The 16,666-nt window shown below is 36.7% G+C and overlaps 1 protein-coding gene across 1 annotated transcript; it reads right to left on the bottom strand.

Annotated features, from left to right (window-relative positions):
* Positions 1-3,090: 3,090 nt before the first annotated feature.
* LOC110933632 lies at positions 3,091-4,607 on the bottom strand. The gene is made up of 4 exons (XM_022176843.1): positions 4,121-4,607; positions 3,839-4,008; positions 3,383-3,781; positions 3,091-3,267 (listed from the first exon to the last, which is right to left on the bottom strand). Exons 1-4 carry the CDS (start codon positions 4,605-4,607, stop codon positions 3,091-3,093), a joined length of 1,233 nt encoding a protein of 410 aa, XP_022032535.1.
* Between the last annotated feature and the right edge of the window lie 12,059 nt (positions 4,608-16,666).

The following is a 16,666-nucleotide window of genomic DNA, read 5'->3' as shown; positions in this document are numbered from 1 at the left end:
TAGATACCGATTCGTTAAATTACTAAATTACACCTTTTAGTGTCTTTTAAGTATCTTTTTGTAGCACTTTCGATTCTCGACACTCAGGGAAATATTCTGTATAATAAAACGAAATTTCTGCATAATATTTATGTGTTTAAAAGCTGTTTAGAGCTGAATTTATTGAAATTCTGCACTTAAAGTGCGTTTCGGGTGCTTTTTAGTGCGTATTTTAGCTTCCGTAATGTCTATATATAAACCCTTGTATGTATTCTTGGGTTTTAATGTATTCTTGTTGTTGGACCTACACCTAGGCCTCAATTCTAATGTCTGACTGCTTTCTGCAGTTCTGTTGACACATTGTGTCTTACCGGTGAGTTTACTAGTATTTCTGACGCAACGCAGTTCATTAATGTTTAAAGTAATTCTTGTAGTATAAAACGTGCATGAATTCACTTGTTTAGTATGTAATCAGATAATGTTGGCATTTAAGCACATAATTGTAGTCATTAAATGATAATTAAGGTGTACGGAAATTACCGGTTTGGTGCCAGTTGTCACAAAAGATGACCCGAGGAATCCCAAACCTTGAAATAATATGAGTTTGGACAAAACTACAAACAATGGCATGGTCGTTCGTTTTGGTGGAAATTGCTTCGACCCATTTAGAAACATAGTTAATGACCACCAAAATGTACAAGTTGCCATGAGAATTTGGGAATGGGCCCATGAAATCGATCACCCATACATAAAAAACATTTACCATGAGGATCAGTTGCATGGGCATCTCCTCCTGTTTTGCGATACTCCCTAGTTTTTGACACTCTACGCATTTCTTAGCAAACTCAAAAGCGTCTCTAAAGATAGTTGGCCAATAAAGCCCGCTATTGAACACTTTGTACCATGTTTTGTGACCATAGAAATGGCCCCCACATGCAAACTAATGTACATGCTGCAACATACTTGGCAATGCGGAAGACCTGCGTCGGCGACGCAAATACTTCCACTGACGCACTCTGTCACTGCCTATGGGTTTTCTGAAGTTACGCACCGCTTCAGCGACGTGATATCTCTGCGTCGTCGACGCAAAACTCAAAATTGTTTTTTAACAATGGGTAAAATATGGACATTTTACAAAAAGGACCTAGGCTAGAACTAAATCCTAAAAATTACTAAAAATCTTTTTGCAAATTTTTATAAACTTTATCCAAAACACGAAATTCATTTTAATGAATCCTACCACCACCCCCCCCCCCCCCGAATAGACATGTATTGTCCCGAATACACATTGAGCCTAAAACGTACCTGAAATCTTCTTGACCCAGACGTGATTTCCTTTACTTTACACACTCAGAGGTTCGTACGAAACGAAATAACGAGAAAATAAATAAATGAAAATAAACAAAACAAAACAAATATACAAAACGTACAACGTTACCGACCTTTAATCGACCTCATAAGTCGGAACGCTTGTTGAAAAGCTCACCGACTCCATGTTTTCCTTCGTTCTCTCGTTACCATTTAGAAATAGTTTTAACCGATGACCGTTTACCGTTTGTTTTGACCCATCTTCAGGTCCTAGATGGTAATGTCTCCCAATTGCTCTACCCGCGTAATCACATACAGGCCTACCTATTTGCTCTGCAACTTCCTGTGGAAGAACTTCAATCGAGAATGGGCCCATGAAATCGACTCCCCACACATCAAAAACATCTACAATGAGGATCAGTTGCATAGGTATCTCATCCCGTTTAGCAATATTCCCTAACTTTTGACACTCAATACAATTCTTAGAAAATTTAAAATCATCTCTAAATAGTTGGCCAATACATACCACTATTTAACACTTTGTGCCATGTTTTATGACCACTAAAATAGCCCCCACATGCAAACGACTTCACGTGCGTCAACATTCAAATGGTTTATATAAAACTTATGGGTATCTTAAAAAGTTCATAATAGCGCATGACGATGTAAGAGTTACAAAGAAACATTCAAATGTTGAACTTTTCTAATTAAATTTTACCAGATGAAAACAAAAAGAAACATTCAAATGTTGAACTACTCTAATTAAATTTTACAAATGAGTGGCTACAAAATGTGTCCAAATGCGTTGTTTAGGTTTTTCTGACTATAACCATAAATACAACATAAAAAGAAAAATGTAAGTATCAATTTCCATATAAATGCCATTAGATGAAAATAACTAAAACTTGAAATCATAACTTTTGATTTAGGAATGAATTTAAACACCTACGTCATATATTACAACTAGGTTAATGCCCACGCGATGCGCGGCTTCATCCAAAACGATGTTATTTACTTTGAAATATAATATTTTGTACAAACGCGTACATTGGAAGAAAAAAACAAAAAAATCTTCAAATGCCAGAAAAAACTTCCTTGTAGACTACATTTATTGTTTTACTCGTTACATTCCCATCTTTGTCTAGTATAAGCAACTTCACACCGCCTCTGTTTTTAACTCTTGATAACGCAACATAAAGCTGACCATGTGAGAAAACTTGATATTTCAAATACAATCCAACCGTTGATAGAGATTTTCCTTGACTTTTATTTATAGTCATTGCAAAACATACATTTATAGGGAATTGTCGTCCTTGAAACTTGATAGGAATTCCTTTGTCAGACGGTGTCAAACTGATTCGTGGAATAAACATTGTGGTCCCTATGTTTCCTCCCGATATAATCTCCGCCTCTATAACATGTTTATAAAGTTTAGTAATCCGTAGTCTCGTACCATTGCATAAACCATTTTGTTGATCGATATTACGAAGCAACATTACAGGTACACCAACTGTAAGGACTAATCGATGATTAGGCAGACCAGAAATTTTTAAACCATTTAGAACATCGGGAGAATATAGTCTCGCATTTGCTTCATTCTTTCCTTGATCAGTTTGACAAATACTATCAGAACTCAGATACTCCACTTCATCGTCAGGAAACGAAGCAAGCAACTTTTCATTAATTTCTTGAACAACCTCGTTTGTTGGTGCCAATATAGCTCTTTCAGCAAAATAATCTTTATCTTTGTACAGTTGAAGAAGCGAAGGATATACAAAGTCGATCAGATCTGACATAGGATCCTCAGAGCACTTGATTAAAAAAATCTTCAGGAATATCTATAACCACCTCACAATCATCACTGTCACCAATCTTTCCCTCACCCAAGTCAAGCAACCAATCCGCAAAAGCTTTAATCTCCTCTATATCAGATGCGTTGGCTCCTACAGTTAACCTCATGTTTTTTGTTAACGTAAGGACCTTGCAAGTACTCCAAATATACGACGACGTGATTGAAGCATTAACGATATCTCGCCTACTGCCATTTGGTACAACCGGAAGTATTTGTCTAAAGTCACCACCGAACACCAATAACCTTTCCACCAAATGTCATCTCACATTTGAAGATATCTTTCATTGTTCGGTCAAGTGCTTCAAACGCATGTTTATGATTCATCGGTGCTTCATCCCAAATGATCAGTTTCGTTTTCTTCAATAAATCAGCAACGTCATCATCTGATTTAATAAAACACATCGAGGTTTCTGTTAAATTTAAAGGTATATGAAACCTTAAATGTGCAGTACGTCCACCAGGTAACAAAATAGATGCGATTCCACTTGATGCAACATTTACTACAATATCGCCTTTACATCTAATGGATGCAAATAATGTCTTCCAAAGAAATGTCTTACCAGTACCTCCGTAGCCATAGACGAAGAACAAACCACCCGCATTACTATTAACTGCATCAATTATCTCATCAAACACTAAACGCTACTCGTCGGTTAGGCTCCTTAAATTATTATCAAATTAAATGGCAGTAGCGCTTACATCGTACCTAAGCTCGTCAGCAATTAAACGGTTGTCTGCTGAGTATATTGATTCACTGTCGGGTTGAGGCATAGACGAAAACCGCCTTAAACTTGAGTTGTTACGTAATAAGTAACGCTCAATTTCCAGCAACGTTAGGTTCCTTATTTGTTCTTCTGGAAGAGACAAACCTATTAAAATTATGTAAATAAATTATTAAAATTGTTTTAAATAAAAAATGAAATTAATAAACACTAATCTATAAGACATAACTGTCAAAATATTAAATAACAATTTGCGTACCTTCAATCCTCAAAAGCTTTTGCCGATTGTATAAAATACCATCCGCAAGGTACTCCCATGTGTTTTCCCAAATATGTTCAGGCTTTGATAATGTATTAGACGCCAACATTGTAGCAAACAGATTGCGAAGATAGTAACCTGAACCTGTGTAGTACGCCTCTTTGATAGCTTCTATATACTCCTTGTCATCGTCTAAAAGGCCTCTAGCGTAGCACGCATCTCTAAATGTTGGGAAGACTTGTCCATTCACAGTACGAATGTCCTCAAAAGACTTAGGACCTACTACCTTATTAAGAAGGATTCTTAAAAAGTATGCCTCGCCCATAGAAGGATTCACACAATGAATACGACCAATGGTTTTGCCTATTATACGTTTATCCCATATCCTTTCGTCCTTCTTCCAAACAAATTTAGTTGGGAACTCAATGTAAGTAAGCGTGCGCGCCAACGGATCTTTTTCGTTCTTTTCCATCCACCCCAAAAACATCGTAGAAGAAACAGATGGTTTTTATAGCACACTATCAAGTTCGTCGTCAGGTCCGTATACAATGTTTTGTTTATCAGGTAGATGAAACGGAAGCCTGATTACGGATGGATAGCGGTAATGAACATCAAATGCGAATATGCGCCATGAAGCTTCGCATGCCGAGAGATATCTACAATCGTGATACTCTTTGATTTCATTTTTTCCATCTTCAAGCTGACCTTCATCGGCATTTGGTACAAAACAAAATTCTGCCATATCTGGTCCTTTGTTAATGTATTTAAACAAATACTTAATGGACGCAGCCTGGTTACACCATTCAACGTTAATGTGTGCTTGATAACATCTCAATAGGGTTTTGCTATATGGAACCACACTTCTGTTATCAAGCTGAATACCAGATTTCTCAACAAAAAAACCTAAATCGGCTCGTCTATAGACCGGATAACCATTCGAATCTAGAGAAGTCTTATCACAGAACTTCTTAGGAAATTTCTTCGAACAGTTACTGTCGACCACACACGGACAATTTGGTTTTGCAACACCACAAGGCCCGTGAATCATATAGTCGCTGACAAGAGAATATAGATCTGGTTCTAAGTTTTTGTCAGGTATCTCGGCAAAAATGAACTTGTCAACATGCTCAACCGAAGGAAGCTTACTTTCGTCATTTAAGAACAGATAGCTATGCGCATGCGGTAAACCTCGTTTCTAAAACTCTATGGTATAGACAACTGCAATAGGATAGTTAATATTAAAATATTTATTTTCGAAGTTATGGTTATGAACGTAGCAGACCAAAAAAATATAATAAAGTAACTGAATTAAACGGATGCTTACCTGCCGATGCATTACCGAATAAAGATTTCTCTCGCAAGTCTTTCATGATTGCGTCAAGCTTAATTTTGAACAATCGGCATAAAATGTCTGGTCTATCCTCGGGATTAATCTTCGTGTCCTTTAGAAATCTTTTAATCTCCGGCCATTTAGGATTACACGTGATCGTAATGAAAAAATCAGGGTAGCCAAACCATTTACAAATGGCCATCGCATCATAATAATACTCCCTCATATAACGCGATCCACCAGTAAATGAAGACGGTAGTAGTACGCGTGTTCCAACATTTGACATATATGGATTACCATTTTGTCTAAGCTTTTTAAGGTTATCATATGTCTCAGATCTTAGTTTTTTTTGCTGCAGACGTATGAATAGTAATCGTTCACTTTCAATCATCGTATATACGTCAACCAAGAACTGTTGCAAAAGTCTTCGAGCATTAAATGATTCACTCTATCTTGAACATGGTAAGCAAAATACTCTCTCATTGTACATTTTGACTCTTTCTTCTTCGTTGATGCCCTTCCTTCTCTATGAAGAATATCAACTCGGTAACCATCTTCACCAAAAGGGAAAAGCAATGGATGCTGAAGCGTGAGATACGAAGGATGAAGCTCGCTAATACGTTGTAGACCATCTTTCTTTGACTCAACAACTACATCACGATTATCAAGAGCTTCCTCAATGTTTCCAACAATAAGCGCAGCAACTTCGGACGACGTCGGTAGGTTGTATGTACGACCATCTTTAGACCTATTTGCCTTAAGCCGTAATTTTAAGTCAACATGAGGATTATCAACAAACCGATCTCGTACACGTCTATATGTTTTCACCAGCTGATTATTTGAATCTAAAATCACCTTAAGGTACTCTATGAGTTTAGTGCCAAGCAAATCAGAAGTTGCGGAAGCTGGTTTGTTTGAGTTACTGTAAAGCAATTGTAAGACAAAATCAAAAGTATCAGTAAGTGTTTATATAAGATAAAACCAAAAATAAATAAAAAAAATAATAAAGAAATGGTTTCCAGGGATACCTAAATACGGTTTTGCGATTACAGACTTCATTATCTATGTCGTATATGTAAAGCTGCGCAAACTTTGGTTCACCACCTTCTTTAGGAAGAAGACTTCCCAGTGTATGATAATTCTCGCCACTAATTCGGTATACATACGGAGCATTTCCTCTATTGATTTTCGAATCAACTTTACCACCCATTGAAGTGAATGAAAACATAGAATTAAAACGACGAATATTCAGTAAGAAATGCTTGCTCTTATCGTCTAAACTCTTTAAAAGACTTTGATATTCCAGACACGTCTCTTTGAAATTAGGAAGATGTACTTTTCCATAAGCACAACAAAGCATATAAGTTGTTCTTCCAGAGTAAACCTTTCCTTTTCCGGCCTCAACTTTCCACAACTTAGCATTACGTATGTCGCATACAACTACTTGATCACCATGATCCAAATAATCTATTATTGAAAATATAAAAATATATATCATTTTGTGCTATTGGTTATGAAATTAATATAATGACGTTCTTCAAGTGGAACTTAAAGTAGTGAGTGTGTAAGGTACTTACTGTTAGAAACTCCTTTATATGGATCTTCAGCTAATTGTTGAGGAATAATATGATCGTCAGAAGATAAGTCAACCATTGGAATAGGATATACGTTTCTACCCTGATTAGTAGAAAACCTTTGTTTACCTCTTTGTTTCCTCTTTACACCTATATGTTGATACCAACGAAAAATAATTAAAATGTAAAAATCAAAATAAAGAAATGTGATATACATAAATACATACCACCAACCTGAAGTAGATGCTTCAAATGGAGTTGTTAAAGGTGTGGTTGCACAAAAACGTGGATCGATGGTATTGATATAAGACAATGAACGCATTGGTGTTACGATCCGGCATTCATTTGTATTGGATGTTGAAACATTGAATGACCGAGTAACGTCTTTTGAAATGGAAGATTGGTTACTCACATTATTTCTCTTATTATCCAAATGTAATTTCCTATATTTTCTTCGTTCAGCTGATTGTTGATGCTCAACATCATTAGAAGCATCTGAAAAAAAATATGGATATCCATAAAATATCAAATTATACAATAAAATTTGTATTTTTGTCTAAAAAACCAAAGAATTTACCATTTGTAATGTTACACAATTATAAATGAAAAAATGTATTCATGTGTAAAAAATTATAGAATTTACCATTTGTAATATTATCCAATGGACTTCTTCCAGTTTCAACTACAACAAAAAAGTGCAAGTTACCTATGAAACATGTTTATGTATTACATATTTTTTTATTTAAAAAAAAAACTCATAATCATAATAAATAAAATTTAAATATGTAAGTAAATATCACCAACCTGATGTATACGCCTCGTACGGATTTGTTAAAGGTGTGGTTGGCAAGATACGTCGATCAATGGTATTGATATAAGAGGATAAACGAATTGGTGTTACAACACAACAATCATTTGTATCGGATACTGAAACATTGGATGATCAAATTACGTTTTGTCTTGTGTTTAATTTGTTAGTCACATTATGTCTCTTATTATCTTCATGTAGTTTCTTTAATCTTCTTCGTTCAGCTGATTTTTGATTCTCAACATCATTATAAGCAACTGAAAAAAAATGGATATCCATAAATTATCAAATTATACATTAACAAATGAATTCCTTTCTAAAAAACCAAATAATTTACCATTTGTAATGTTAAACAAATTTTAAATGAAACATTATATTCATGTGTACAAAAATAAAAAGTTTACCATTTGTAATATTACCCAATGGACTTCTTCCAGCTTCAACTGCAACAAACAAAGTCCAATTTACCAATCAAATATGTTTATGTATTACATAATTTTTTATTTAAAAAGAAAAAAAAAACAAACACATAATCATAGTAAAAAATACAAAATTGACTTACACGCCACGAAGGGTTTGTTAAAGGTGTGGTTGGCAAAATACGTCCATCCATCATATTGATATAAGAGGATGAACGAATTGGTGTTACGACACGGCAAACGTTTGTATCGGATAGTGAAATGTTGGATGAACGAATGACGTTTTGTGAAGTGGAAAATTTATTATTTGCATTTCTTCTTTTATTATCCAAATATAGTTTCCTTAACTTTCTGCGTTCAGCATAGTCTTGATGCTCAACTTGGTTAGGATCAACTGAAGAATAAAATGCATATACGATTTTTTTTACTATTTATAAAAAATAAAATCAATTCATATCTAAAAAATTGCAAACATTACCATTCGTAATGTTAGACAAAGGACTTCTACCAACACCACCTGCAAAAGTTTAAGTAAAATTAACATTACGTAACATAGTTATATATTATATTATTTTTTATTGTATTTGTAAACAGAAATAAAAATAAAGTACATACTATTTGAAGGTTGAACACCAATAGGAAGTGGAAATGACGGTAATGTTTGACGTTTTGCACGTTTAGGCATATCCTAAAATTGTATCATATATAACATACCAATGTATTAAAATAAGTATTAGAATAACTTAAACGTATAAGTATAATGCACAAATATAAAACTTACGTGTATGAGAAATGACCAAACGTCAAAACTTCAAAAATGATGAATGTGGTGAGAGAGTTTTCTGATTAGACTTGTAGAACCTTTAGTAGATAACATTGAGTGTGTATTATGAATAATAGTAGAGGTTCTTATAGTATTTGAAGTGATTATAAAAAAGGAAACTACTAATTTTTTAAAAAAATTTCGGTTATAAATGTAGAAAAAGAAACAATTGAAATTAAAATTAAATGGAGGTAAATCTATAAAATTTAATGCCGGAATTTAAAAAAAAAATCATATTGTCGGTTATACTATTTAAAAAAGGAAACAAATTCATACAAATTTTTATAAGTTTTAAAATATTGGGGATTGTTAAAAATGTAATTATAGTAATTACATAATGATTACAACAAATTTATTTACATAAATTCGGTTACTAAAATCTTTATTTACAATTTAAATATTAAAAAAATAATTAATAGTTTTAAAAATTATACTTTGTAAAAAAAAAAATATAAAGCAACAAAATGTAAAGTTTAAAGAAGTATAAGTAATAGGAAACATTCCAAACCAACCATATATCTCAAATAAAAAACCAATCATATGTCTCAAATAAAGAACCAACAAACCATGTCTCAAATGAAAAACCAACCAACCATATGTTTCAAAAAAAAAAAAAAATACAAACCAACATACCATATGTTTCAATCCAAAATAAAACAAACAAACCAACCATGACAAATCAATCCAAACAAATGTAACACGCAAACGAAACCAAAGCAGCAATATTCGGAAAAAGATAAATTGTTTTTGTTAAAACTACTTCAACCATGAACTACTTCTCCAACTTTGGAACCAGCAGAATCGTTTCATCATCAACTTGAACATCCGAGACACCAGCCTTTTTAACCTTTGTTGATGATAGAGAGGTGCTTTCTTCAACTTCATACACGTCAGCAAGGTTACGTTTCAATTCCGAAGACGAAGTCTTAGAACAATCTTTAGATGTGCAATCGGGTGTGAAGCTATCACCAATAGAATCCACAGCATCCTGAATGATATATTCAAAATTAGAAAGTATATAAAATGTTTAAAACATTTGGTATTTTGTAATATTAACTTAAAATACATACCTTGAGGGCAAAAGGGTTTTGAGTTGACATATCACTAAGTGAAACATCAGCAGCCGCCTTGTCCACCCCTACAATTCAAAAAATAATAAGGCTAGGCACAACAAAAATAATAAATCTCGTAACATAACTTTAATTCAAACGTTTGTATGTGTTAACCTGATCAGCTGGAATTCGGCTCTCCAAGGACTCAATGATTGCTGCATCATTCACCAACTTATGAACAGCATAACCATCAATATGGTTGTCGATATTGAATTGACTAATTTGAATCTTGAAAGCAAACTTTTTATCATTCAAAGATTTAAACTGATAGGGAATGGTTTTCTCTTCCAAAGATGCCTAAAATACATGAATCAAAATTTATTAAAAAGAATATAGAAATAAGATTTAAACATTAAAATATGTAACTTGTATAAGAATTTAAAAAAAGACTGATGTGAAATACGTTACCTGGTCCACTTTAGACTTCTCAAGCAATTGAATTGCTATCATACCCAACATTTTTCTAGCTTCACGGTCGAACAAAGTCAAAGAGGCAATAGCTGCATAATCTTGTACTCTTATCGGAATCCTAAAACTAAATGCACAAAAAATAATTCACAAAATAAATACATTTTACATTTCTAAAGTAAAATAAAATAATCATAAATATAATATAATTACAAAAAAATAAGTAACTTACATCGGTGTCGCAGTCACAACCTCTTTCCGACATTCAGGATATGAGCAAACTAAAACCTGTTTAAACTTCGGTTCCTCAGTGTGACAACCCGGATAATTAAGGTTAGCATTGCTTGAAATCCCACAACTTTTAGCGTGTGCCTTTATGTTTATCTGCCTATCTCGTGCACCACTAAATGATTACGTGTGTTTAACTGATTAACTATATATGAAATTGTTAAACGTTCTGTGTGTCGTTCAACTGATTTAGAAAACCAAATGAGTTGGGCCGCGCACATTTGGGCCACATACTCACACTTCATTGGATCATAACATTCACACTTGTTATTTGGGCCCATTACACACTTGGTGTATTCCTATTCTGATCTCGGCCTAAGTGCTTGACTGCCGGCCCACTTGTGTTATTTGGTACTACAACAGGATGTTACGTAACCCCTTGTTACATCTCACAAATTTATACCATAAACCCTACCTCTTTTCCTGATTGGCGACGGCAGGCACCCCCCCTGGTCGAAGCCTCTTGCTCTTAGTGATCAACCTTTGTGCCTAGCATATATTAATCTTCTGGTTAGTTCAGTCATGTTTATTCAATTGTTGATTCATTGTGTTTATTTATTTGTGGATAAACATATAGTCATTCAATTCTTGATTTATTGTTAATCCTTGATAGACATATGATTATTGCATGACTGTTGTGGTTATCATTGTATGATTAATGTTACTTGATTGTTCCTGTTTACGTCTAATGAATGGCTAATCGGTTTAAAATTGATGTTATGCTTAATGTTAAATAATGATCATGATGCTCCATGAACATGTGTTGCTTGTTACTATAGGATGGAACTGATAAACGAGTTAGGGTGCATGTACACAGAACTGGTCCGATATGAATGTGTTGGGAGTTGCTAAATCGCTGTTTTGAGATCCATGTTAATAAATGATGTTGCTGTTATTGATTTCTAGGGGGTAGCATGTTAAGTGATTGTGGTTATAACTAGTAGGGATTATTAATGTTAAGGACGGTATCACATAATAATTCATAAACTAAATGAATTGATAATTAGGCTTTACATGAAATCGGACCACCCCAGCCTAATAAGTTATTCACGAAGCTGTTTTGGGCCGAGGTAATGGAATTGGGCTGGGCACTATACCGGGTAATCGCAAAAGGGTTATACATTCTTGGACCGGTCAGGTTTGGGTAAAAAGGAACAATATGAGTAGCAGTTGGGTTGGGTCACATATTGGATGATTGGGCTTCAATGGCTAAGCGGGCTTCACATATTGATTGGTTGGGTTACATTAGCGAAGGGGTTAAAACAAATGAACAAATTGAAACTGGGCCACACGGTAAATGCTGTTCAGGTTGGGCCGCACCTAGTCTGGGTCGCGTTGGGCTGGGAAATACTTTAAGGATCATACTAAGTGTGAAGTTATGTTGTTTTCTGACCTTGGGTCGATCCAATATGGGAGGGGGCACTAAGGGTATTATCATGTAGGAAGCACATTAGAACTGTTTTCTTATGTGTTCATGAAATGTGTAGATTAATTATGTATTGTTGGTTTGATTATGTATAGCGGAGTGTTTTCTGATACGTTATTGGCGTAGTGTGAATGAAAGATGTGTGATTAGTATGCGAGTACATGACCCCAAACAATAATTGTAAATGGTGATGTGCAATAAATGTGCTTGATGTGAACAATGAATACGTGGATTACTTATATGTGAAAGGTGTGGTACATGTGTATGTGGAACTGACTGTAATCGGTAACCCTTTTTAGGACGTGTTTGATCAATTGAATAACAAGTAACAAATCTTACCGAGCAAACCAAAGGTGAGTTCACTACTCTTTTCCAAGCATGCATCCCGGGGAGGGATATCGGGTAACGTTCCGGGGAGGAACGTCAGGTTAATGGGATGTTTGTTATTACACTCATTGTCTATCACATAAGACCCCTTACATCTATCGATAGTTGCCGTGGAGGCAACGAGGTTATTAGTTGATAGCGCTATTAGGTTTGGCACCCTCACACCGTACCAGGGAGGACGGGCGTGAACTAATTACCTTGAAGCATGACCAATGTTTTGATAGAGACATTGGGGTTGGGCAAATACATCGTGTAGCCATCTGCGGTAATCGAGTTAATAACAACATCAAATCAAATTATTGAACTATTGAACTGTTGAACTGTTTTATACACATACCTGGTAACTAAACGCGTTAACAAAAACTTTGAACTCACCAGCGTCGTCTGACACACTTGTCTGCATGCTTGTAGGTCGTTAGATGTCTTGGATTGGAACCTGCTGTCTGGAGTAGCTGGAGTGGTCATGGGTCGACTGGAGGGATTCATGTGATTGATTATGGATATTATACATTGGTTTTGAAACGGTTTAACTTTGGTTTACTATTTGCTTCTGCTGAACATGTTGGTTTTCATTTAAACTTGTTGATGGTATTTTTATTAATAATTGAGAATTTTATTTAGAAACTTGTATGGGTTCAATGTAATTAGTGGCTCTTTGTTGGTACGTCACACGCCTAACAGGGCATTCCCTAGGTGGTATTTTGGGGGTGTGACAGTTTGGTATCAGAGACACTGGTTATAGTGAACTTGTTTTAAAAACGTTTTTTTATAAAACCAGACTATAACCGAACAAGTTCTGAATACAACCATGACACTCAGCTCCAGACTGCAAGGTTCGTCTCTCGTATACTCATTGTACTGCATAACTAGTGAACACTTACATATGATATTGCATGTGATTGCACGTTTAGCACAACAGTATGAATTCATGTATTACTTGCCTGTGTTATGTGACTGATAGGGTGGTATTTCCCTAAACATTCATGACTCACGTTTCGTGATGCTCTTTGTTAGCTACTCGAGTTGGAGGAACCATTTGACATGAGTTAAGAGGAACTGAGATGAGCATGCAAATCGCAGTATTATTGTGGGTGCACACATAATAATAATGTGGGGTGCATGTGAGTCCCAGTGAGGCTTAACAAGTGAAAAAGGGGTTCCGTCCCGTTAATTGATCAATGTGAAACACAATAATCTATAGGAGTCATAGCAGTGATTGTCTCCTACTCGAACGTGATCTTTTCACTCCTCTCTGAATCCTTACGAATCTCTTGTTATCGAGTATCACCTGAACACTCATCTGAACGCCTAGCGAACTGTGTAGAATGTTAGGTGCTTGTACGAACGTCCCTGAGTTGGATGTTGCAACATCAATGATTGGTCTATACCTCTCACACTCCTCTTTGTTTGCTGGAACTCACTGTACTAACGTCTTAGACCCCGAAGTGATCACTTCTGCAACACTCTGGAAGCATATCGTGTAGTACTCAGTCAACATACAAGAACGACAGACAAGAGGATGAGCGTAGTACCTTACCGACCCTAGTACTGGGACGACCCTGATTACCGGCAGCGAACACCAGTAAATTGACTTCAACTGAATCCTTAAACCCTAAACAGTGACTTATGAGAGTCAACTCTCACGAATCAATCGGGACATAAACGATGATAGTCGGCCATGGTGTAGAATATGTAACTGCCAGCACAATGAGTAGCACCTTAGGACATGGCACGGAGTGTGAAAAGGTGCACCCTGTCGGTGGAAGGCCGCAGGACTCCGTTTCGAGCATCGACATTAGAAGCAACAGTCACGATGACATCAAGGTACTCGCAAATCATGACTTTCGGTATGGAAATGGTGGTGGCTTCAACAAGGAATGGCCGATGTTAAGGCAAGACGCCAACAACCCAGGGAACAATGACATTTTTGGGAGTTCTAGTAGCAGTAGCAACAACACTGGATGTGGTACTCGTGGAAGGGCATTTAGGATAGGCGTGAGCGACGCCAGGATTATAACAACATGGTGGCCTACACGTTCTTGGTAACTAATCACTTTGTCACTGTTCTGCTTAACCCTGATGCTTTTTGAAACCGAACCTGTTGTGGACTCGGCTGATGGAAAGTCAACTGAAACCTCATATGATTGTTGGGATGCAAACTCGACCTTGTGGGACAAGTGTTTGACGTCGACCTTCCTTCTACTACCCTTGATAGTTTGATGCAGTAGTCGGTATGGATTGGCTATCCGTACATCGCGCAGATATACCCCGTGAGAAGAAAACTTTGCGTATCCCCCCTCCCCTCGCTAGTGGAGAATCGTTATTTGTTCCAGAATATCAGAGTTGTGTAAAGGTTAGCATCAATTCTGCAATGAAAGCCCAGAAGTGTCTACGGGGGGATTACCTCGCCATTGCTAACAACGGTTGCTGATGATAAGGCTAGGGAAGTGAGGATCGAGGATCCACCAATTGTTTATAATTCCCTCCGATGAGCTACTTGAAGAACTTCCAGGATTACTTCCACAACAGTTAGGCAGAAACTCAGTTTGATCTCATGCCAGGTACAGCTCTGAATATTCGTACTCTTACCGTCTTGCACCAGGAGGGTTGCAAGAGCTGTCTAATCAATTACAGAAACTGTTGAACAGGAGTTTTGGCGGACCTAGTTTTTCGCTTTGGGGAGCCCTAGTTACACCCATGAAGACAAGCCTTTCCGTACGTGTACTGGTTATCAAGAACTTAACAAGGTGACAGTCGAGAACCGTTTGCCTCGACCATGTAGTGACAACCTGTCGACTAGTTGCGAGGGACAAGCTTTCATTCGAGGATTGATTTACGAACGGACTATTATCAGATGGAAATTCACAGGGAGAATGTTCTTAAAGCGGCTTATCAAACGCAATTCGGCCATACGACTTTGTATTCCATGACCTTGGGGTTAATCAAAACACCAGCGGCTTTATGGATTAGAAGAACCGACCGTGCTTATTTAGGACGTTTGAAATCATTACCAGGAGAAAGGAATAACATGGGCGGCATATGTATCTTATTTAGGGCTCCTGAGGGCGGAGCCACTACGCACGAAGTTCTGTTGAAGGTAACTTCTGGATTCGGGAGGTACATTTTTGGGCATATAAACAATGAAGTGGGAATACACGTGGATCTCGCTAAGATCCATTTTCTTAGAAACTGATCGACGCCAAAGATCCCTTCGAGGATGCAGCAATTCTTGGCCTCACTGGATACTATAGCAGATCCATCAGGAGATTTTCGAAGATCGGGTAGCTTAAATCTCTTTAACACAGCAGGGTGTTGTGTTCGTAGAAGACAAGATGGGGGGACGTCATTTCAGCTTTCTAATCCCAACTCTACAATGCACTGAGTATCGTCTTTACCTAAGGGTACAGGTGATCTAGCGGTATACCATGATGCTCCGAATCAGAGTCCCAGTTACACGCCGATGCAACACGAGAGAGTGATAACTTACGTAATGGAGTTACGAAAAGGAACTGCACGACATACAATCTGCGGTGGAAACCGTGGTCTTTGGATTTAAGTGGGAGGCATTACTTGGACGGTAGCAAATGCACTACTTAGACCGATCGCAAGGGCCTCCCGTGTACCTTGGTTACGAGAGAGCTAAATCAGTTAATGGCATTGCTGCATGGAACTTTTGAATGAATACGACCATGAAACCTGGACGTGCACGAGCCTTGCAGCTCGCTATCCACTCTAACATACCTGATCATACTCGCCTTGTTCAAACTGAACTGAAGGAAGAGAGTTCTCAAGATAGACCCATGCAGGGCATGGGGATGCAACCTTTGGCAGGTCGGACGATATTTGCTACTTCATGGAACGAATATGGACCTCACTATACAGCAACCTTTGGGAACTGGTGCAGGCAAAGCACGCGTGTTTCGATATCCCATTCATTTGAGTTTTGATAGGATGAATTAAAACCTGAAGAC

The sequence above is a fragment of the Helianthus annuus genome, chromosome 4, assembly GCF_002127325.2.
Source record: "Helianthus annuus cultivar XRQ/B chromosome 4, HanXRQr2.0-SUNRISE, whole genome shotgun sequence".
Lineage (NCBI taxonomy): Eukaryota > Viridiplantae > Streptophyta > Magnoliopsida > Asterales > Asteraceae > Helianthus > Helianthus annuus.
The sequence above is the reverse complement of the archived record's forward strand: the minus strand, read 5'-3'. Positions and strand labels throughout refer to the sequence as shown.